Genomic DNA, 21730 nt, shown 5'->3' with positions numbered 1-21730 from the left:
TTACCCTCTCTCAGCAGACCTGGGAGACTAGCTCTGTCCTCTGAGTTTCAGTGATCAGAGCACTCTCTGCAGGCAGGCTCTCCTCTTACAGGGAAGGTGCACAGATATCTGGCATTCAGACCTCCCTCCTGGCCGAATATGAAGGCCCAAAACAGGACCTTTCCCAGAAGCTGTGTTGCTTTGGCCTGTCACAGACGCTGTTAACTTCTGTAGTCCACACTCTCACCTGTGAAGACTACTTTCGGCGGAGTCTCTGAACCAAGATGTCTTCCTCCGATCCTGAGGCAAAAGCCTCCCAGGCCGGGCGGTCATCTGTCCTCTGGCTGGGAAGGTGGCCGGATGTCTGGAGCCTGAAAAGGGCGCTGCCTCAGAAGCTCTGTGGCTCCTGCCTGTCCCAGAAGCTGTTAGATTCTGTAGTGCACACTCTCACCTGTGCAGACTACTTTCAGCGGAGTCCCGGAACCCACAGCTACTCATAAACTGGCCTAGTATTCTCTTACTAGGAACACTCTTTCTTGCTTTTTCTAGGGTGTAGTTTTCATCTTTGTATTAGTGCTTTCCCTTTATTATCCTTTGAAGGGCTGGATTCCTGGAAAGATATTGTGTGAATTTGGTTTTATAATGGAATACTTTGGTTTTTCCATCTATGGTAATTGAGTGTTTTGCTGGGTATATTAGCCTGGGTTGGCATTTGTGTTTTCTTAGGGTCTGCATAACATCTGTCCTGGATCTTCTGGCTTTCATAGTCTCTAGTGAGAAGTCTGTTGTAATTCTAATTAGCCTACCTTTATATGTTACTTGACCTTTTTCCCTTACTGCTTTTAATATTCTATATTTATTCAGTGCATATGTTGTTCTGATTATTATGTGTTTGGAGGAATTTCTTTTCTGGTCCAGTCTATTTGGATTTCTCTAGGCTTCTTGTATGTTCATAGGCACATCTTTCTTTATGTTTGGGAAGTTTTCTTCTATAATTTTGTTAAAGATATTTGTTGGCCCTTTAAGTTGAAAATCTTCATTCTCATCTACTCCTATTATCCGTAGGTTTGGTCTTATTGTGTCCCCGATTTCGTGGATGTTTTGAGTTAGGATCTTTTTGTATTTTGCATTTTCTTTGATTGTTATTCCGATGTTCTGTATGGAATCTTTTGCACCTGAGATTCTCTCTTCCATCTCTTGTATTCTGCTGCTGATTCTCGCATCTATGTTTCCTGATTTCTTTCCAAGGTTTTTTATTTTTATCTCCAGTCTTGCCTCACTTTGGGTTTTTTTTAGTGTTTCTCCTTCCCTTTTTAGGTCTAGTATGGTTTTTTTCAACTCCATCACCTGTTTGGTTGTGTTTTCCTGTATTTCTCTAAGGACTTCTACTTCTTTAGCAGTGTTTTCCTGTATTTCTTTAAGTGAGTTATTAAAGTCCTTCTTGATGTCCTCTACCAGCATCAAGAGATACTGTTTTTCATTTGAGTCTTGCATTTCGGGTGTGTTGGGTTATCCAGGACTTCTTGAGGTGGGACTGCTGGGTTCTGATGATGGTGAGCGGTATTGGTTTTTGTTAGTAAGATCCATAGGTTTCCCTTTCGCCATCTGGTAATCTCTGGAGTTAGTTGTTATAGTTATCTCTGGTTGGAGCTTGTTCCTCCTGCGATTCTGTTAGCCTCTGTCAGCAGACATAGGAGTGTAGCTCTCTCCTGAGTTTCAGTGATCAGAGTACTCTCTGAAGGCAAGATTGCCTCTTGCAGGAAAGGTGCCCAGAAATCTGGCATTTGGACCTGCCTCCTGGCTGAAGATGAAGGTCCAAAAAAGGTCCTATCCCAGAAGCTGTAGCAATCTGCCAGTCCCAGAAGCTGTGTCGCTTCTGTAGTCTGCACTCTCACTTGCACAGACTAGCCTCTGAGGGATTTGGGACCCAAGGTGGCTCCCCCAGGTACTCCCAGTTAGAGCCCACCCAGGAGGAGCATACAGTTCTCCTCTGGTGGGGAAGGTGCCCAGATGTCAAGAGCCTGAAACAGTATCTGTCTCAGAAGCTGTGTTACTTCTTCCTGTCCCAGAATCTGTGTAGCTTCTATAGTCTGCACACTCACCTGTGCAGACTAGTCACTGAGGGATCCATGACCCAAGATCTAGTCTCCCATTCTTAATTCCATTTTAAAATAAGATATGCCCCTCTTAGGGATCCATCCCATTTGTATTTTACTGAGCCAGGGTATCCCAGTAGAATAGTTAGGAGGATTGAAGGAGCTGAAGGAAATTGCAATCCCATATTAAAAACAATACCAACTAACTGGAACACCCAGAGCTTCCAGAGATTAAACCATCAACCAAAGAGTATACATGGAGGGAGCCAGGATTCCACATACTTATGTAGCAGAGGGTGGTCTTATCTGACATCAATGGGATGGGAAGGAGGCTTGATTCCCCAGCATAGGGGAATGATAGAGGCATAAGGCATGAGTGTGTGAGTGGGTGAAGGAACACCCTAATAGAGGCAAAGAGAAAGGGTTATAGGAGAGATAGGAGAGGGGGTTTGTGGTTGAGTAACTGGGAAGGGTAATATCATTTGAAATGTAAATGAATAAAATGAATAATCATAAAAAATGATGGTCAATGACTCTGGAAACTCATTTTCCATAATGTTTCCTGACCTAAATAGAGTCTAAAAAATTTGCATAGGAAGCTGGGCCCAGTCTTCAGAAATATTCCACTGTTAAAATCTTTTAGGAGACTTTCATTTTGTCTTAGAACTTATTTTATTAGTGGAAACAATTTTGGCATTCCCTAAAACTTAAGTAACAACTGCTCTAAAGAAGTCGAATATATTTATAATCAGTCTCCCAAAGTTTCCATTAGACAGATTTGTTGTAACCTTACCACCACACTTTTTTTAACCATTTGTTGCCCTCCCAAACCACACGTGATTACACAGTTATGATAAAGACCCTCAATGAATGAGCCTCAACTCATTTCCCCAGTCTCAGAGTGGAATGAATAAACACTGCCATCTTGCTTCTCCTAGGACAGCCTTTTCTTTACTGGAGCACACAATTGACTTAGAAAGGGAAAGTTTCATTTTGATCGATTGATTGACCCTGCTCCTTTAGGTTCTGTGATGAGGGACCACTGAGGCCACAGGGTATAGTAAACCAAAACAAAATAAGTCAAGCTCTTACCTCATAGTCACCAAAGATAAACATTAAGCCACTGAGGAGGATACAGGTGTAGCCCTGTGAGGATAACATTCAGTACTTGAAATATCCATCACCTCTGAAAAGGTCACAATAACAACTACAGCCTTTATAACTAGGTACTTGTATTCAAGGTTTGGCCCTCAGCCTGTGGTGCTATTGGTAGGTGGTAGAACTTTGAAAAGGGGCTGGCCAAAGGGCAACAGCTAGGTCACAGACGGGATTATGGGACCCAGCCCTTTCCTTTCTCTGTCTTGAATTCTTGTCCTTAAGTGAGTGGATTCCCTCCCTGTGACATGCTGCTGTGCCAGAGGCTCCAGAATAACAGGCTAATGAACTGATAGGGTTTGAATCTCAAATTTCTCCATAGGCTCGTGTGTGTAAACACCTAATCCTCAGCTGACGGTTCCCAAATATAGGCAGCACAGCCTGTCATGGTGGCTAGGAATGTTTATGTTCAAGGATGCAAAAGCTTGGGAAATGGATTCCTCACACTTTACAGGTCAAGAAGCAAACAGATTTTTGACTGGGCTGAAATTCTTAAGCTTCACCCCAATGGCCAGCTAGGATCCAAATTCCAAAAATGTTAGACCCTTGCAGAACAGCACCAGCTTGGGACTCACCAAGTGCTCAAACACCTGAGCCCACTGGGGACAAAACAATAGATTTATCATTGTGGTCTTCAATATGGCACTTTGTCAGCCAGTCAGGGTAGCTATTTTCCTGGATATCCTGACTCTCTCTCTCTCTCTCTCTCTCTCTCTCTCTCTCTCTCTCTCTCTCTCTCATTTGTAAACAGTGTTTTTACCTGGATGTATTACATCCACCATTTTCCCCGTGTTAGAAATTGAATCCACAGACTTGAAAATGGTCAAGTATTTTACTATCAAGCCATAGTTCCTGCCATTTTATTTTTTGAGAGATGGTGTTGTTATGAAGCCCAGGCTCACTTGGCACTTGCAAAGTAACCTGGCTCACTTTTGATTTGTGATTCTCCTGCCTCATCCTCTAGAAATGCTCTGAATGCATGCTTGAATCACCCTTTCTTGCTTCCAGTATAGTCTTCCTTCACTAATAAACCCATCATGATTATCTGACGGAAGTAAGTTTGGCATGGTGTTAAGATTCATGTTTGGATCTCTGTCTTCTTGAAGCATTTGTCCCCATGTTCCCAATGCATGCTCTTCTGTTTAAATGTCATTTCAGTCATCATAAATGTGAGGCTATTGGGAAAAACACTAACTGAACATGGAGTACATTTGGATTAAGTGAAGAAATAATGACAGAGACTCTCGAGAACTAGGCATTTATTTATAAAGCTTTTTCAGTATTTGTATATCAGAGACAAACACAAATCACCATCTTGAAGATTCCTGGGTCTGGGGATTTCAGCAGTACCTTCTCCATAAATAGGAGTTTCAAACATTTTGTTTGTCTGTGTATGGGGATAGAAGAAAACAACACATATGATGAGTATAATCTACCTGGACACAGATAGCAGGGGTCTCTGCAGGAAAGCAAACTGGTAGTGATGGAGAATGGTTTCCTTCAGATTTTCTACTGTAATCTACTATACACTTTGGTAAGGAAGTTGGAGGATTCTCCCAGTGTGGAATGCCAATCCAAATGTGCACATTTCTGCATTTCCAGTCAGTGTGAATTGTCTGAAGTCATCTAACAAAAGTTCAGGTTAGTGTTGAGGGGAAGGAGTCCAGAGTAAGGCTTGTGGAAGGCATGCTGGGTGCTCACCTGAGCTGCAGGGACTGCTGTATTCAGCATAAGCCACTTCATCTGAAAGACACGGGATTCAAACTTGAGAATGGGAGGTTTTGAGAGAGGCGTCTGTGGAGGGTCATGTGTTAGACTGACCGATTTCCTCAATCAGGACCTGGATGATTGCTTAAAAGTCATCTCTCTGGGGACATCAGACAAACCAAACAAGGGAATTTCTTCCCTTGAATGCACTGTTTGACACTTTTACCCTGGGCCAGCAAGATGGCTCAGTGGGCAAGAGTGTTGCTGACATGCCTTATGACCTTAGTGAGTTCAGTCCTCAGGATCCACATGGCAGAAGGAGAGAACACATTTACCTTAATGGCCCTCAGACCTCCAAAGGCACAGTACTGTGCCAGCCTCTTCCAAAATAAAGAAAGAAACATATATCAATACTGGAATCATTTACCCTGTGGAGAAATCCAAGTGTGCTTCTTCTACAGTATTTGAGTAGAGTCGCAGCTGGGGTAATTTTACACATACATCCTTTCAGATTCTGTGCTATGTTTCTGTTTTCCCATCAATATTTCTTGAATTATTCTAGTCTGAAACATTTGGTATATCTCTTCACTTGATAGCAAACCCCCCAATTAATTCCCCAGCTCTGACTTTGCTGTATATCTTTGGTCACCACTGTGCACACAGACTACAGTTCTCTCTCATCTTTTTATTCCTTCTGTAAATATTTGTACAATTCCTCATCTTCCCATTGCTGTGTTAATAGGAAGATTTGTGTGCCTTTCAACCTAGAGGCCCTGTTTTGTATAATGTTTGGTCCCTTGGGTTATGTGAACATGTTTGATCCCCCATGATTGCTTGGACAAACAGGAACAAGGCATCAGTAGATGAATAAACTCAAATTTGATAAATGGTTGTCTGACTTACATAATGGGTCAGTGGTTGAAAATCAATTATTTTTAACAGTGGGTATGATACCATATTCCTGTTATGTCAGCATTTGGGAGGCTGAATCGAGAGGTCTGAGAATTTGGACCAGCCTGGTCTACACAGTGAGGAAGTGTAAATAAAAGAAAACCACAAGGGTCCATCACCATTTCTTGCTCACCTGTCTCATAGTAGTCATAGACTTTCACAATGGCAGGCTGCAGGTTCCGTACTGAGATGTCTTGTTGAATGATGAAGGAGAAGGCCAGTGTCTGATTGGTCACCTGGGAAAGAGAGGAAAACAATCCAGACTCAAGAGAGGGACCAGTGTTTTTCTTCAGTTTTTCATTGGATAGCAGTTAACCTCACAGTCAAGATCTTCTTTAAAGGCCCACCTATGTGGATGGTGATATGGTGATATGGATTTCAAACTGGGGACTGGGGAAACTGAATAGAAGCTCCTGGGTGTATAAGAAGCTCTTCCAGTCTATCAAACCATTCCAAAAGTCCATATTCCTCCTTAATGTATGAGATTTGACTTTGTCCATTTTAAGAGGCGGTAAACCCTTTGACTTGCTGACTTGAGACCTTATGTGAGGTCCCAGCAATGAAGAAATAAGATTTAAAGATTTTTATTTTTGTATAATAATAATAATAATAATAATAATAATAATAATAATAATAATAATAATGTTTAGTGTGTGTGTGTGTGTGTGTGTGTGTGTGTGTGTACTCATGGATCATAGAAGAAGGAATCAGATCCCCTGGACAGGAGCTACAGGTAGTTGTGAGTTGGTATGGATTCTGGGAACTGAATTCTGGTCTTCTACAAGAGCAGTATATGCCCTTAACTGCTGAGTCATGTGTCAAGGCCAGAGAAAAAGAAATCAAAATATCATGTAGTGTGAGGTATCGATCCTGTAATTTTAAAGGGTTCCTTTAGAATTGCTTCCCTTGTGCTATGTGCTTCCCACGTAGACTCACCAAGAGAGACACCTCACCTTCGCAACTATAGGAAGGTGGGAAGGACCCTCACCTGACCCACATAGATCAAGGACTGTCAATTTCAACATGTCTAGGGAGGCAGGAAGGAATCGTACCTGATCCAAATATAATAAGACATTGTTGTTGCTCACTTCTGTTCTGCTTATGTGCTCTAATCTTTCAAGCTGAAAATGAGAGAAAACCCCCATATTAATGAAAAAGCAAAGGCCTTGGAAGGGGAGTGAGAGAGGCACATGAACTGTTGAAGTGAAGGTCTTAAAAAGGTGATGTCATTGAATTCATTTAAATGAACGGGAAGAAACTTTTCCAATAAGAATGAAAATATATTCTGAAAACTGTGAATGCTACTCTACTATAGGCCCAACTGAATGTATTAGTATGTATTTTTGACTTTATTTGAACATAAAAATAGTCACCCATTTGGTAGTACTTACTCAATATTCTCTGTGCTCTGCTATCAACCTTCGCTTGTTGTTAATTTTCATAGTTCTTCAAACATTTAAAACTACACCTACAATTCTGACATTTAATAATATTGTCTACTGAATCACTACTGACCAGAATCATTACACTTTAAAAGTTACTGTTAGCTAGATTGTGGACTCAATGAATTCAGAGATCTTTCTTATATTTCTTGTGCTGGCTGCTGTCACCACCCATACCTATATCAGCATATTAACACCATCCAAATGTGTTAAATTAGTTCTAACATTGCTTTGACATGGATGGGTTGACATAATTCTGATGGTGTTGGCAGGCTCCTAATCTGCAGATATAGAGAATCCAAACATCTCATCTCTGTTTACCTTTTTCACTGTTGGTTTCAATGGGATGAAACCAGATAGCATCTTCACATCAGCAATCACCATGTTGGAGGCTGGCCGGCTGCCTGTGTAACTACAGACCAAAGAAATGGACAGAAGGAGCCATCTTAATAGTTTGAATCCTTCCTACTTTAAGGTCCAGCTAATATAGCCTGAGTGATTATTCCATATTTTATAATACATGGCCTTTACTATCAATATAAATAGACTGCATAACAATATCATCTGGAGAGTTCATTAAAATGGCTGTGTCCTTCAAGCATGCTGGCTCACCAGCAGAGTCTGCTTAGCCAGTAAGAGACCTCATATCTCAAACAAGTATGTATGGAACCGGAGGGCTGATGGCTGACATTGTCCTTTGCCATACACACACATGCTGGCACATATACTACCCCCCCCCCACAATCCCACATACACACACTCAAACACACTCTCTCTCTCACACACACACACACACACATGCACACACACACACACACACACACACACACACACGCGCGCGCGCACACATACACACACTTGCACATGTATGATGATAAGTCACTCTGTGGATTTCTTCTTTCCATCCAAGATCCCTTTGATTTCTGCAGTTAGACCCTATTGCTGGCTATATTTTGCACAAAGATTTTCACAAGTTACAGAAGAACTTAATATCCTTTTTCTCCTAGAAAAATGGAATCTTAAAACACCAGGAAGGCTATTCTTTGTTGGTGAAGAAAAATAATGTATGTTATGGTCTCTTGGAAAAGAATAATGCATTATTTTATTATGATAGTGAGAAAGAAAGGGATCCTAAAAGTAGACTAACTAGAAATCATAAATCTACAATTCTTCGTTGTTTACTTTGTTGAAGTCCAGTATTCTTAATTATATTTTTTTACAGATAAAACAAAATGCTAACAAACAGACTCATTTTAGATATCTTTGAACCTGTTACATGAAGAGTTCTAGGAAGACAGCCTGATAGTAGCTGAGGGACAGAGACAGATGATCATACAGGGACAAGACAGATTCTCATACAGAGACAGAGACAGAGTTTCACACAGAGACAGAGACAGAGGTTCACACAGAGACAGAGACACATGCCTATCTCATACCTGATTTCTAGTGAGATCTGGAAGCTGTTGTGGCCTTTGGGGTTATTACAAGTTAGAGGTACTGTCTGTACCCGTAGAGCAAATGCAGACTGCTGCTTCTCCAAGTGCATGTTGTATCTCAGTGTAGTCTGACAAGTAGTGAACAGAAATATTTCACCTCCATTGCACTGTGTCCTTGGATCAATTTTTCCCACTTTGAGCATAATGTGTGCAGGTAGGCAAAGTCAGACTTTCCATTTTGGGGAAGAAGGCTCACAGCTGTACACCCATAACTTCTCAGCATCTTACCTGAGCATACACACATCCTTCCCCTGATACACTGATGGTATAGTCCCCAGGAATGTCTGGTAATGGGACCTGCTGAAGTAACAGGCAATTACTGTTCTCCACTTGGAACTTTTGGGAAAATGACCCTGTAGATTGGATGGTCACCAAAGAAGTTTTCTGCCTTCTGGAAAAAGTCACTGCTCCATATTTGGACAGAGCATCAAGGGCCACCACAGTGTCCTGATGGGAATGAATAAATATATTAAGGTAGCATCCATTTGGAAGGTCTTTAGCTCTTTTCAAAGTTTGTTCTAGCTGTCACAAGCTCTCATGAGATTTTATCTCTAGTTATTTGTGTTCTAGACGTTATTTCAGGTTTTAGTATAGAATACATACATTCGAGAGTCAAAAACATTCACATAGTTTTCCTCTTTGGAGCACTTGTAGCCATCAAAAAATATAAATACAAATTAGATTTTCTCCTGGCATTCATTGTTTTTCTTCCTTTGTCCCTGGTTCCCTTGTATATACCCTCCATATTCCAAAAAATCACAACCCTGCACTCCTCGATAAATTTGCTTCTTTCCTTGCTGATCCATCAGGACACACAAACAGCATGGCCAAGTGCCTGCACTGACTCAGTCTTATTAAACAGGGAAATCTATGATCTAGTGTTGTCTTTCACTGCCTTGCTTTTCAGTGGCATACTCTGGGCAAGTGTACTTCCTGCTCCAGAAAGGATCTCTGTCACATGATCCTTACCTATCCAGAGAGGTCCAGATACTACCTTGAGAACAGAGCCCAACCAGAGAGCAGAAACATGCATATCGAGTTTTACTGTCACAACATGGACAGTCTATTGAAAGGAAAGATGGAAAGAACTGAACTGCAAAACATGGTGTCTAGTATCACAGAAGTTTTCTTTTTGTACATTGTCTTTCCCTTTTAGAGGACCCTGCCATCTCGCTATATTTCTTTGGAAAGTAATTCTGCCATATCTGCCCAGAATACCTAGGGCATAAATTATAGTTATTATGGAAGATGTGTATTTCCAGGGATGTGAGATATTATCTCTTGAGAGTTTTACTGACTAGATGTTAAAGAGAATAGTTTACAGTCCTGGTTATTTCCAAGTATCAAGAGGTACAGCTGGGCAGCAGGACCTCCTCCTGGCTTGTAGAAAGCCTGAGGGTGATCTATCCTTACATAAGATTAGGAGAGTATGTCAGGAGAAGGGAAACAGCTGTACCTAATGTCAGTAGGGAAAATGACATGTCGTTTGGCCTTAGGTCTCCACATACTGCTCTAGGGCACAGGAGCTATGTCTAGGATTTTGGATGGCTCAGGATTTTTGCCATTGTTTTATATTAAGAACTGGATTTGGGTTAGAAGTTCTCAGTATATTGGCCTGTTTCACTAATCATGGTATGAAGAGAACTCTTGTGGCTGGGCACAGGAACTATGGCAATTTGTTACAGGATATATCTTCCATCACTTCCTACTGACAGAAAATATCCTTGACTAATATTTCCTTGTTCTTATTTCCTCTTCACCATTTTACTGTTTTGTGTCTCTTGTTCAAATCTCATAACCCCATGGGGACTCTGAAGGAAAACCACCAACCTGTGTGGAGGAGAAGCCACCATTGGAATTCTGTTGCTTTGTGAGCCACATGATGGTGCTCCTTGACAAAGTCAGATCCTCAGGGGATGGGGCTGGCTGGGCAGTGAGGCGAGCCAGGACCACATAGGCATTCATCTCTACTTCAACAGAGGAAGCCTGGGGTTTGTACAAATTGTGTTCGGATTTCCTGGGTTTCTGAGGTCTTTCCCAGTGGATGGAGTTGTCTTAGGATAAAATTAGAGAAATAATTTAAAGTCTGAGTGGTCCATGACTTCAAGTACATATGTAGAAAGAAGGAAGTATAAAAGGTTGTAGAGGATTTCAAAAATTTCAGTCATAGTACTCCCAGATTTCCTAATTCTCAGTAAAAATTTCCAGTGAGTGCAATCGATTGTGATTGAGAAAGACCATGAAAAGAAATGTATAAGCTGTTAACTAAACTACTCCTCAATGGTGCTCTAGCAGAGGTGCTGAGGAGACAATGGCAGACATGATACTTTTACTCCTTATTTCCCTCACACCGAACAAAATGTTGCTCGTTCAGTGTTCAAAATATGATTTAGTAAAGTTTCCCAGTGTGTTTAGAGTTGCAATTGAAATAGCAAAACCTCAATGCATCTTTCCTCTTTGTGTTCTTCATAGTCTTTACTGCTCGTGGTAGGTATATCCTTAATAGAGAGAAATGCTAAGCTTTATTTATATTCACATTTGTAACCTAGTTAGACCAGTGTGCATTCTACTATGATAGTATATTTGCTGATTTTGTTCACACTACTAAAAAATACCAAAGAGAAGGCTGTTGTGTAGAAGGAAGACTCATTTTTTTAATGGGGCAGTCCAAGGAGATGAAACTTCAGCAAGCCACAGAGTCAGGACTAACAGCTCTTTCCATGCTCTATACCCTCACCTGCTTTTCTTCATGGGAGCCAAACAGAGAGGAACTTGAGAGCACACATTCTTACCTTCTTTTATAGCTTCCTCATCAAGTGACTTCAGGATTTCATTTCTCTTATCCTGGTTTCCCGCCAGAGCGAAAGCATAGGCCATCAGTGCCTTGGTATACACAAAGTTGGCATTTCGCCCTTGTTCTATGGTCTTCCAGGAAGACTCCAGGCAGCTCAGGGCTTTGGAGACAACAGGATGCTGTTGAGAGAACAAGATAAACTGAACTATGTGAAAAAGGGTCCTAGCAGGCCCTGGGACAAAAATGGAGGCTTCAGGAGGCTATGCTTTTCAAATCAATCCTCCCTCCCTCTCCTCCCCTCCCTTCTCTTCCCTCCCTACCTCATTTGCTTTCTCTCAGTCCCTCCCTCACATTCCCCTACCTCTCTCTCCCTCCTTACATCTCCCTCACTCCCTTCCTTTCTTCTTCCTTACCTTACTTCCTCTTCTCTCCCATCCTCTCTCCTTACTTCCCCTTCTCCCTCCCTTCTCCTCTCTCCCTTCCTCCTCCCTCCCTTCCTCCTCCCCATTCTTTCTCTTTCTCCTTCCTGCTCCATCTCTCCCTTGCCCTCCCTCCCTCTCCTTTTTCCTCTCTCCCTCTTCCCCTCTTCCCTTCTTCCCTTTCTCTCTTCCCCTCTCTCATCCCTTCTTTTCTCCCTCCCTCCCTTCCTTCCTATTATCTCCCTTACCTTCCTTTCCCCCTTCCCTTCTTTATTTCTCATTTCCTTCCTATCACTGGTTATCTGTCTTCTCTCTCCTCCATCTGTTGGGAGCCATTTCTTTTTATAAACTATGTTCCATTTAATATACAGACAAATAGTGCTGTGTTTTTGGGTTGATTTTTGGAACACATACAGGATTTCAATGAGCAAGTTGATGCTCATGGATGCACTCTGACAAATGCATTGCAGTGTAAAAAAAATGCTGCCCCTTGGCTTTAGAGAGGGTAAAAAGCCACAGTCTTTACCAGTTTGGGATGTTGGCACCTACCCTGGCTGGGAGTGAACTTTCCAGAAGGGCCATGGTTATGTAGGCAGAGAGGGTCATTTCATCATCTACTCCCCCCTCCAAACAAGAATGAGTGAGGCCAGCGGAATATACATCGAGACACCCATCAAAGATGCCTTCCCTGCTCATGGCCAATCCACGTGTTCTATAGAAGTTCCCATTCATATCCCCATTATGAAAAAAATACAGTCCCAGCCTAGAGGCTTTTTCCTCCCCATGGCAAGTAGCATGACCTAACTTTAAGTGGTTATTAGGTCACCATTCTTAAAAGCAGTTCAGAAAAGGTCACCTTTATGTCATTGTGGAACAATGATCCGGAGCTCCGGAAGCAGCCATTGTCCTTCTGCTGCTGGGAGAGCCAGGTGAAGGCATGGGTGATGTGTGATTCATCGATGAAGATGAAGGCTCGAGCTTGGGCAAAAGACTTGAGCACAAAGGCTGTGAGCCTGATGGGGGAGAGAGAGTGGGGAGATGAATCCTTTGTTCTGAGGCAGCACCTACAAACATGGGTTTCCAGGGGCCCGGTCCAGTCTCATGAGCAATGAGTCTAAGGGTCTCTGTGAAGAACAGCTGGGAAGTGTCTCTGGCTACTCCAAAGTATTCCTGCATTTCTTGGTCCACTTGGATGGGCAAGCAAATGTTATAGAAAATGTTCTACATTTACCCAATGGAGTACTACTCAGCTATTAATAACAATGAATTTATGAAATTCTTAGGCAAATGGAGGGAGCTGGAGGATATCATCCTGAGTGAGGTAACCCAATCACAAAGAACTTACTTGATATGCATGCACTGATTAGTGGCTATTAGCCCAGAAACTTAGAAGACCCAAGATACAATTTGTAAATTTGTAAAACACATGAAGCTCACGAAGGAAGACCAACGTGTAGATACTTCATTACTCCTTAGAGTAGAGAACAAAATACCCATGGAAGGAGTTACAGAGACAAAGTTCAGAGCTGAGAACAAAGGATGGACCATTCAGAGACCTCCGCAACCAGGGATCCATCCCATAATCAGCGACCAAATGCAGACACTATTGCATATGCTAGCAAGATTTTGCTGAAAGGACCCTGATATAGCTGTCTTTTGTGAGGCTATGCCAGTGCATGGCAAATACAGAAGTGGATGCTCACCACCATCTATTGGATGGATCACAGGGCCCCCAATGGAGTAGGTAGAAAAAGTACCCAAGGAGCTGAAGGGGTCTGCAACCCTATAGGTGGAACAACAATATGAACTAAGCAGTACCCCCAGAGCTCGTGTCTCTAGATGCATATGTAGCAGAAGATGGCCTAGTAGGTTATCCTTGGGAAGAGAGGCCCCTTGGTCTTGCTAATTTTATATGCCCCAGTACAGGGAAAAGGCAGGGCCAAAAATTGGGAGTGGGTGGATGGGGGAGCAGGGCGGGGAGGTATAGGGGACCTTCGGGATAGCATTTGAAATGTAAATGAAGAAAATACCTAATTAAAAAAAGGTGAAAAAACAAAGAATAATCTCCTTTCCTGAAAACCCATATGTTTTCTGCCTCAAAAATTAAAGCTATCTTCTTGGTTTATCTCTGCTTTATGGCAGTTTCTTTTTTCTTTGTCACCTGTTGGTCATTTGTCTGTGTGACTTATCTAAATAACATAGTATGTTTGTTTTGTTTTGGGTTTTTAAGTAAAGGGGTAATTTAAAAAAAGATTCATTTCTTTATTTTACATATGTGAGTACACAGTTGCTGTCTTCAGACATACCAGAAGAGGGCATCGGATCACATTAGATGGTTATGAGCCACTATGTGGTTGCTGGGATTTGAACTCAGGACCACTGGAAGAACAGTCAGTGCTCTTAGATGTTGAGCCATCTCTGCAGCCCTCAGTAATACATTCTCATATAATGCAAGGTCACATGAAGAATGACAAGAACTTTTTGAGTCTCAGATATGAGCATCTCTGGATGCTCAGCAAAATGTAGCCAGACATTTGATGATGAATATTCCTGAAGAGAAATGAGAAAGCCAGCTTCCTGAAGCCAGGAAAGCACATGGTACAGAGTCAAACAGATGAGACTCGGGGAATCTTAGTTCTGCAGTTTATGATGTGTACTACCTCAGACATGTTCCTCTCAGGCCCAGGCACCCACTAGACTTCCATGACATACAATGCATGTATAGCTGCTGTGAGGAACAAGAGTTGATCAAGGCCTGGCACACAGTGGACTCTTCTTACCAAGTGTTTCCCTCTCTCTCGCCATTTTGATCCCCGAAGGCACTGTAGGAGCCATCCTTGTGTTTGTAGTTCAGCTCTCTCTGATAACCTGGAATAGAAGGCTTTGGGTGTGTTCTGAAGAAATGATACATCAGAGAATGGCAGACTGTAAATCTGAAGGCAGAAAGGCCCTCACATACCCTGGCTTATAGGACTGATCAAAAACAGTGCTCTGCTCTCCCCTCCAATGCTACCCCATTTCTAGACATTTCTGGAGTGAACATTTACAAGAACAAGGTAGAGTTTCTGAGCCTTACTGACCAGCTCTAAGGAAGCCGAGGGCCTTAGTCTTGATCTTCTGAGTCAGCTGTTGGGTTTTATCCAGATATTTCAATACGTAGATGTTGGGAGCAAAAAGGACCATGTTCTGCTCCCCACAGCCATAGGGCATATGGAGAAGGTTTTGTGTGTTTTTTATGGCTGAACTCAAGATATCACCTGGAAGTGAGAGGAATTACATCAGAATGGCCAATATCTTCAAGAACAAATTAGTGTCTTCCAAACTTTTTATGCCCCAGTACAGGGGAATGCTAGGACCAAGAAGTGGGAGTGGGTGGGTAGGGGAGCAGGGGGGGGGAGGGTATAGGGGCCTTTCAGGATAGCATTTGAAATATAAATGAAGAAAATATCTAACAAAAAAATTGAAAGAAAAAAAAAAAGAATGAATGCCTTTTCAGTGATGGGAAGGAATTTTATGGGTGATGTGTGCTAGAAGCCAGTGGGAATTGAGGGGATTAAGACAGAAGAAGGATGTTAAAGCGATCAAGTGTAGTAGTTTGGAAGCTACATTTGGAATCATGGTGGGGGGCAGGGTTGTGGTAGTGAATATTGTTCCAAGTCCCCCAGGGATGGATTGACTCACCCATCACAGAGAAATGCGCTCTTGCTGAATCTTTCACTACTGTTGGTGGGAGGACCAGGGACATTTTTTCAGATATCTCAGCATCTTAATAAGCAAAAGAAAGGGGTAGATGATCATCTCTGTACTCTGCACATCTACAGAGTCCTAAGTTCAGTGTCTTCAGAACTACATTCTTGCTTCTCTAGAAAAGTGATTTAGACGTAAATATCCCAAATCCATGTTTCCTGGTACCACAGGTTTGTCAAGCTCCAAGCATGTTCTCTTATCACCCATTGCCTTGGAGCAAAGCATCTTTTCAACATGGAACATCTGTGCCTCTATGATCTGTGTTCTACTTTTATCAATGCTTTAATTAGTTTCAATAAACAAACAAAAATGTGTTATAGGCTGAATTTTGGTGTAGGAAAATCCTGTGTGTGTGTGTGTGTGTGTGTGTGTGTGTGTGTGTGTGTGTGAGTGAACTTTTACATAAGTTAGAGTTTTTTGGGGAGTGGGGAGCCTTTATTGAGAAAATGCCTCCCTAACACTGGGCTGTGAGCCAGTCTTAAAGCTTTTCTTTTTTAACAATAGATGTGGTAGGTCATGGCCCAGTGTCTGAATTCTGTGGAGTATAAGAAAGCAAAGGGAGCAAAGGCCAATCAAGCTAGGAAGCTGCACCCTTCTACAGCTTCTGCTTCAGTTCCTGTTTCCAGATTCCTGCCCTGCCTTTGCGTCATGATAGACTGTGAGCATGTAAGATGGTCAGCTTTCTAAGTTGCTTTAGTCACGGTGTTTTATCTCAAGGATGGAAATCTAGAACCAAGCAATGTATGCGTAAACATGCAGTGTGTCCAGATAAGTGAATGGAGAAATCTTGAGCGACCTTTTGCTCTTTCTGGTCCCTGAGTTGCTTGGGAAACTCTCTGATCCCATGCAGTTGTCCCAAATGGCTTTCCTATGGCAGGGATGATGGGTGGATTGCCTTGTAATCATTAGCTATGAGGGGAAGCAGAGATGACCAGTGGAAAGAATACAGCTTTTGTTATCCATTCTTTGGCTTTTAAAAAAAGTATCTCCAGCGACCCCCTTCCTGCTCTTTCTTTCATGGAAAACATTAAAAGGATTTTGGTATTATATGGTGATTTTCTTCCACCTACTGTTAGGTTTTTCTACAGTAGTTTACCTGCTTTACAAAAAAGTTTGCATTATTTCATGTGTTTTGTTAAGTTTCATATAATAATGGATTTGACATTAAATTAAATGTAAATTCTTTACTCTTTTGACAAATATTATTTGAGTAGACACTACAAGGACTTGAAACAGAGGTGCCAGCTTTGGAGTCATTATTGTGAGTGGACAGTCCCTGACCTTATGGTTGTTCCTCATAGGCAACAGCGAACTTCCTCTTGTGGGAAAAGTTGCAATATTTTCTCTGTAATAGTTAGCTTCCAGTGAGCAGCAGGGATAAATGAGCAAGTCATAAAACAACCACTGGAGAAAAATGTCATGCTAAGTACACACCATGATTTTGCTTGGCTAATGTATGAAATTTTACAACCATATAAATCTTTGTTTTTATTTATGCTCTAAACAAAGAACACATATGGTTCTTCACAAGGTATTCTCTATATTTCCAACCTCCCCCTTGATTTTAAGAAAATTTCAGTCATGAGCTCATCTCAGTCATTCCATATCTACACTTTCTAAGTATTGAAATGGATGTAGAGGCTCCTGTATACTTAAAGAAGAAAAGGCTACACTCAACCGTGTAGTCCCAGGGGAACTAAACTCTTGAGAGCTGCTTGGGGTAAGTGATGATCTTAATTTACAAGACTTAGTTTAGTGTTTTAGGGGTTATAAGGTACACAGTATTCTGATTTTCTTATAGGAATATTGCAAGATCTCTCAGTAGGTGACTTAACTTACTGTCTAATTCCTGTTTTGAAAGGTTCTCACCTGATGCACAGAACAGTGAGTTGAAGGTATGCTCTTGCTTGATTCCTTCAGGCTTGGACAAAAAGATAGGAAATTCAGACGTGAGAAATCAAACACTGAGTATGCAAACAACAAATGTGCAAGCACAGAATTGTTGCAGGCAATTTTTGGTTTTGTTTTGTCTTTTGAGAAACAGATTTACTTGTGAGGCCATGGGCTGGAATGGCTTCAGCATGTGAGAATCTGGGCATGCCAGGTCAAAAAGAAGGCAATAGGGAAAGATAACACAGACAAAGGGGTAGACATAATAAGAAGAAAGCAGTATAACCTTAAGAAGATAAACTGGCTTAGATTATCCTCCTTGCCCCCTAAGCTTCAGTTAAAAGCCTAGGAATGGAAAAGAAAGCACAACACATATCTGTTTAGAAGCACGTGCTTGCCAGCTATGAACTATCTCAAGATCACATGATATTATCTTTTAATTTTCATCTATATATAGTCAACAGTGCTCCATTTTCTGGACTCAGCACACTGTTGACCGGGAAGGTTTACTCACCTCAACTATCAGGACTTTGACTACTGTGTCCTTTCTCCCAGTTTCAGGAACTGTGGCCACCTCAGAACCACAGGGCTCTGAGGACTGTTGTGCTTCCACAGACACAGAGAAATTCACATTCCCTGAAACAAACAGTCCAGAGAGCTGAGCTCAGATCTGCCAGGAACCTGGCACCTACCAAAGCCCCTAGATCTGCAGTGCCTCCTTGGTTCTAGGAGTGGTCCAAGAGCTTGTCTTGTATTAAAGGTGTAGTAAGCATACACCAGAGTTAGTAATGACTGGGCGCTTCCTCTTTGGGACCCAATGAGAAGAAAATAACTAATGAAATACTTACCTTTTCTGGGTAGATCCCCCTCACAAATTTTCACTCACCTAAAGACTTGGGAGTTACCAGCCAGGATGAGGTGTGCCTCCCATTGGCACTGAGGCAGTAAGAATCGTGGTCATCTCCCACTGGGACAGCTGTGAAATCAGGAGAGGCTTCCAGCTGCACACTCATCTGTGGCCCCACAGGGAAAAAGAAGCAGCAAAATAAATAAATGAAAAGAAAAATTTTCACCATGGAAGGACAGCATGTTATGCATGGTAGTAGGTAGGCCAAAGTCTTATGGGGATTTGTGTTAGAAAGAGAAGAGAGGGGATGTGTTTGGAAAACATGCCTAAAATGTCACGTAAGTTGACACAGAAGGCTTGCAAAGATGTCGTTTGCACATGCATTTCTAGAGTGTTATTTAGCTATCATCTATGTATTATCTACACAAACCATTAAGGGGATAATTATATATATCTACTAATATTTGTTTTATTTTGATGGCAGAAGCACATTAATGTACTAGATTTTTATGTAACAGGTTTAAGTATACACCTCCATCTAATGAAAGAAAAATTCATTGTAAAACAATGTATCATTTTATCCTGGCAACAACCTCATACATATATATGGACCATGTCTTTTGATTATATACAGAGGCTACATGCAATATCCTCTCTCTGCTACTACAGTATGTGCTGTTTACATACTGGCAAAACCACCTAATTTTATGTCATGTTCATACTCTTGAGCAACTCTTTGCTGTGTATATATAGCTAGCATATGGGAATTGTTTAAACATTTGGCACTACTTGCTGACCAGTCCTGTACAAACTCTTCCCCACGTTATTTATTCTTTTAAATTAAGTCTTAGTTAAAATCTACACACACTAATCGTCCCCTCTGGTCATGCTGAATTCAGAAAGGTGTTCACCCGCATGCTTGTAGGGAGGTAGTTCATCACAGTGGCTTTGAGCATGAAGGCTTCTCCACGGACCACGGAGTAGGGCAATGAGACTTCCACAAAGAAGGGCTGGAAGGCTTGGAGAGGTACCACAGAAGAGAGGCCAAGGCCAGTGTCATTGGATAGGCAGAGGGCTCCGGCCTTCCATTCAGTGATGGTGTCAGGGACTGTCATTTCCACTTCAGCCACTCCTGTGGAGCTTGGAGAGGAAGAGTGTAAAGCACAGAAAGTGAGCCCATGAATTAGTTATCTCTGAGATGGTGACTCTGAGTGTGACAAGAAACTATTCCTTTAGTCCTTCAAAGGAGTGATAGGGAAGGAACAGTGTAACAGGGACTCTAGATGGCAAAATAAAAGGTCTTTCAGCAATCTTGTTTTTCCAACTCAAGTAATAGACCCACAACATTTCAAAGTTCATATGTTCATGATAATCTCAACATAGATTTGAAGTATTCTCTGACTTCCCATATTCAACATATAATACAAGTGTTGTATGACGCCTTCTGGTCGGCCCCAGCACCAACAAACCCTGGGAGCTGAGTCTGTGGACACCCCCAAGGTCCCGACAGGACTTTGCATGGGATCTTAGGATCTCTCATGAGTGGAACAGAACTTCTGCCATGAGGCAGGTTTGAACACCTGATATCTGGTCAAATTCTTTGCAAGAGTAGTGCTTGCCTGCAACGAGTACTCTGACCACTGAAACTCAGGAGAGAGCTAGTCTCCCATGTCTGCTGATAGAGGCTAACATAATCACCGGAGGAAAAAGCTCTAACCAAAGACAACTATAACAACTAACTCGAGAGATTACCATATGGTGAAAGGCAATGTAAAAATCTGAGTAACAGAAACCAAGACCACTCACCATCATCAGAACCCAGCACTCCCACCCCACCCAGTCCAGGGCACCCCAACACACCCGAAAAGATAGACCCGGATTTAATAATATATTCTATGATGATAGTAGAGGACATCAAGAAGGACTTTAGTAAATCACTTAAAGAAATACAGGAGAACACTGCTAAACAGGTAGAAGACCTTAAAGAGGAAGCACAAAAATCCCTTAAAGAATTGCAGGAAAACACAACCAAACAGGTGATGAAATTGAATAAAACCATCCAAGACCTAAAATGGGAAGTAGACTCAATAAAGAAAATCCAGATGAGGCAACGCTGGACATAGAAACCCTAGGAAAAAAATCTGGAACCATAGATATGAGCATCAGCAACAGAATACAAGAGATGGAAGAGAGAATCTCAGGTGCAGAAGATTCCATAGAGTACATCGGCACAACAATCAAAAAAATACAAAATGCAAAAAGATCCTAACTCAAAACACCCAGGAAATCCATGACACAATGAGAAGACGAAACCTACGAATCATAGGAGTAGATGAGAATGAAGATTTTCAACTTAAAGGGCCAGCAAATATCTTCAACAAAATTATAGAAGAAAACTTCCCAATACTAAAGAAAGACATGCCCATGAACATACAAGAAGCCTACAGAACTCCAAATAGACTGGACCAGAAAAGAAATTCCTCCTGACACATAATAAGAAGAACAACAAATGCACTAAATAAAGATAGAATACTAAAAGCAGTAAGGGAAAAAGGTCAAGTAACATATAAAGGCAGGCCTATCAGAATTACATCAGACTTTTCACCAGAGACTATGAAAGCCAGAAGAGCCTGGACAGATGTTATACAGACACTAAGAGAACACAAATGCCAGCCCAGTCTACTATACCCAGACAATCTCACAATTACCTATTACCTAAGATGGAAAAACCAAAGTATTTCACGACAAAACCAAATTCACACATTATCTTTCCACAAATCCAGCCCCTCAAAGATAATAACAGAAAAAAATCCAATACAAGGATGGAAACCATGCCCTAGAAAAAGCAAGAAATCCTTCAACAAATCAAAAAGAACACAGCCACAAGAACGAATGCCAACTGTGACAACAAAAATAAAAGGAAGCAACAATTACTTTAACTTAATATCTATTAATACCAATGGACTCAATTCCTCAATAAAAAGACATAGACTAACCGACTGGTTACACAAACAGGACCCAACACTCTGCTGCTTACAGGAAACCCATCTCAGGGAAAAAGACACCACCTCAGAGTGAAAGGCTGGAAAACAATTTTCCCAGCAAATGGTCTGAAGAAACAAGCTGGAGTAGCCATTCTAATATCGAATAAAATCGACTTCCAACCCAAAGTTATCAAAAAAGACAAGGAGGAACACTTCATACTCA

The 21730-nt window shown here is 41.6% G+C and overlaps 1 protein-coding gene across 5 annotated transcripts in view; it reads right to left on the bottom strand.

The window, feature by feature from the left end:
- Positions 1-4472: 4472 nt before the first annotated feature.
- Positions 4473-21730, bottom strand: part of Mug2 (murinoglobulin 2) — a 79240-nt gene continuing 61982 nt past the window's right edge. For 2 of the 5 annotated variants that reach the window (XM_006505699.2, XM_006505702.1), the window contains 17 exons: positions 19435-19663; positions 18563-18689; positions 18191-18312; positions 17656-17707; positions 15721-15804; positions 15120-15296; positions 14820-14907; positions 12896-13052; positions 12589-12663; positions 11619-11799; positions 10657-10880; positions 9055-9273; positions 8767-8894; positions 7652-7742; positions 6941-7009; positions 6022-6124; positions 4473-4973 (listed from right to left, as the gene is read on the bottom strand). In XM_006505699.2, the coding sequence (XP_006505762.1) occupies positions 4873-4973; positions 6022-6124; positions 6941-7009; positions 7652-7742; positions 8767-8894; positions 9055-9273; positions 10657-10880; positions 11619-11799; positions 12589-12663; positions 12896-13052; positions 14820-14907; positions 15120-15296; positions 15721-15804; positions 17656-17707; positions 18191-18312; positions 18563-18689; positions 19435-19663 (2227 nt within the window). In that variant the 3' untranslated portion in view covers positions 4473-4872. The remainder of the gene's footprint in view (positions 4974-6021; positions 6125-6940; positions 7010-7651; positions 7743-8766; positions 8895-9054; positions 9274-10656; positions 10881-11618; positions 11800-12588; positions 12664-12895; positions 13053-14819; positions 14908-15119; positions 15297-15720; positions 15805-17655; positions 17708-18190; positions 18313-18562; positions 18690-19434; positions 19664-21730) is intronic. The other 3 variants (XM_006505700.2, NM_008646.3, XM_006505701.2) reach the window with 3 other exon arrangements.

The sequence above is a fragment of the Mus musculus genome, chromosome 6 (assembly GCF_000001635.26).
Source record: "Mus musculus strain C57BL/6J chromosome 6, GRCm38.p6 C57BL/6J".
In the NCBI taxonomy this organism is placed as follows: domain Eukaryota; kingdom Metazoa; phylum Chordata; class Mammalia; order Rodentia; family Muridae; genus Mus; species Mus musculus.
The sequence above is the reverse complement of the archived record's forward strand: the minus strand, read 5'-3'. Positions and strand labels throughout refer to the sequence as shown.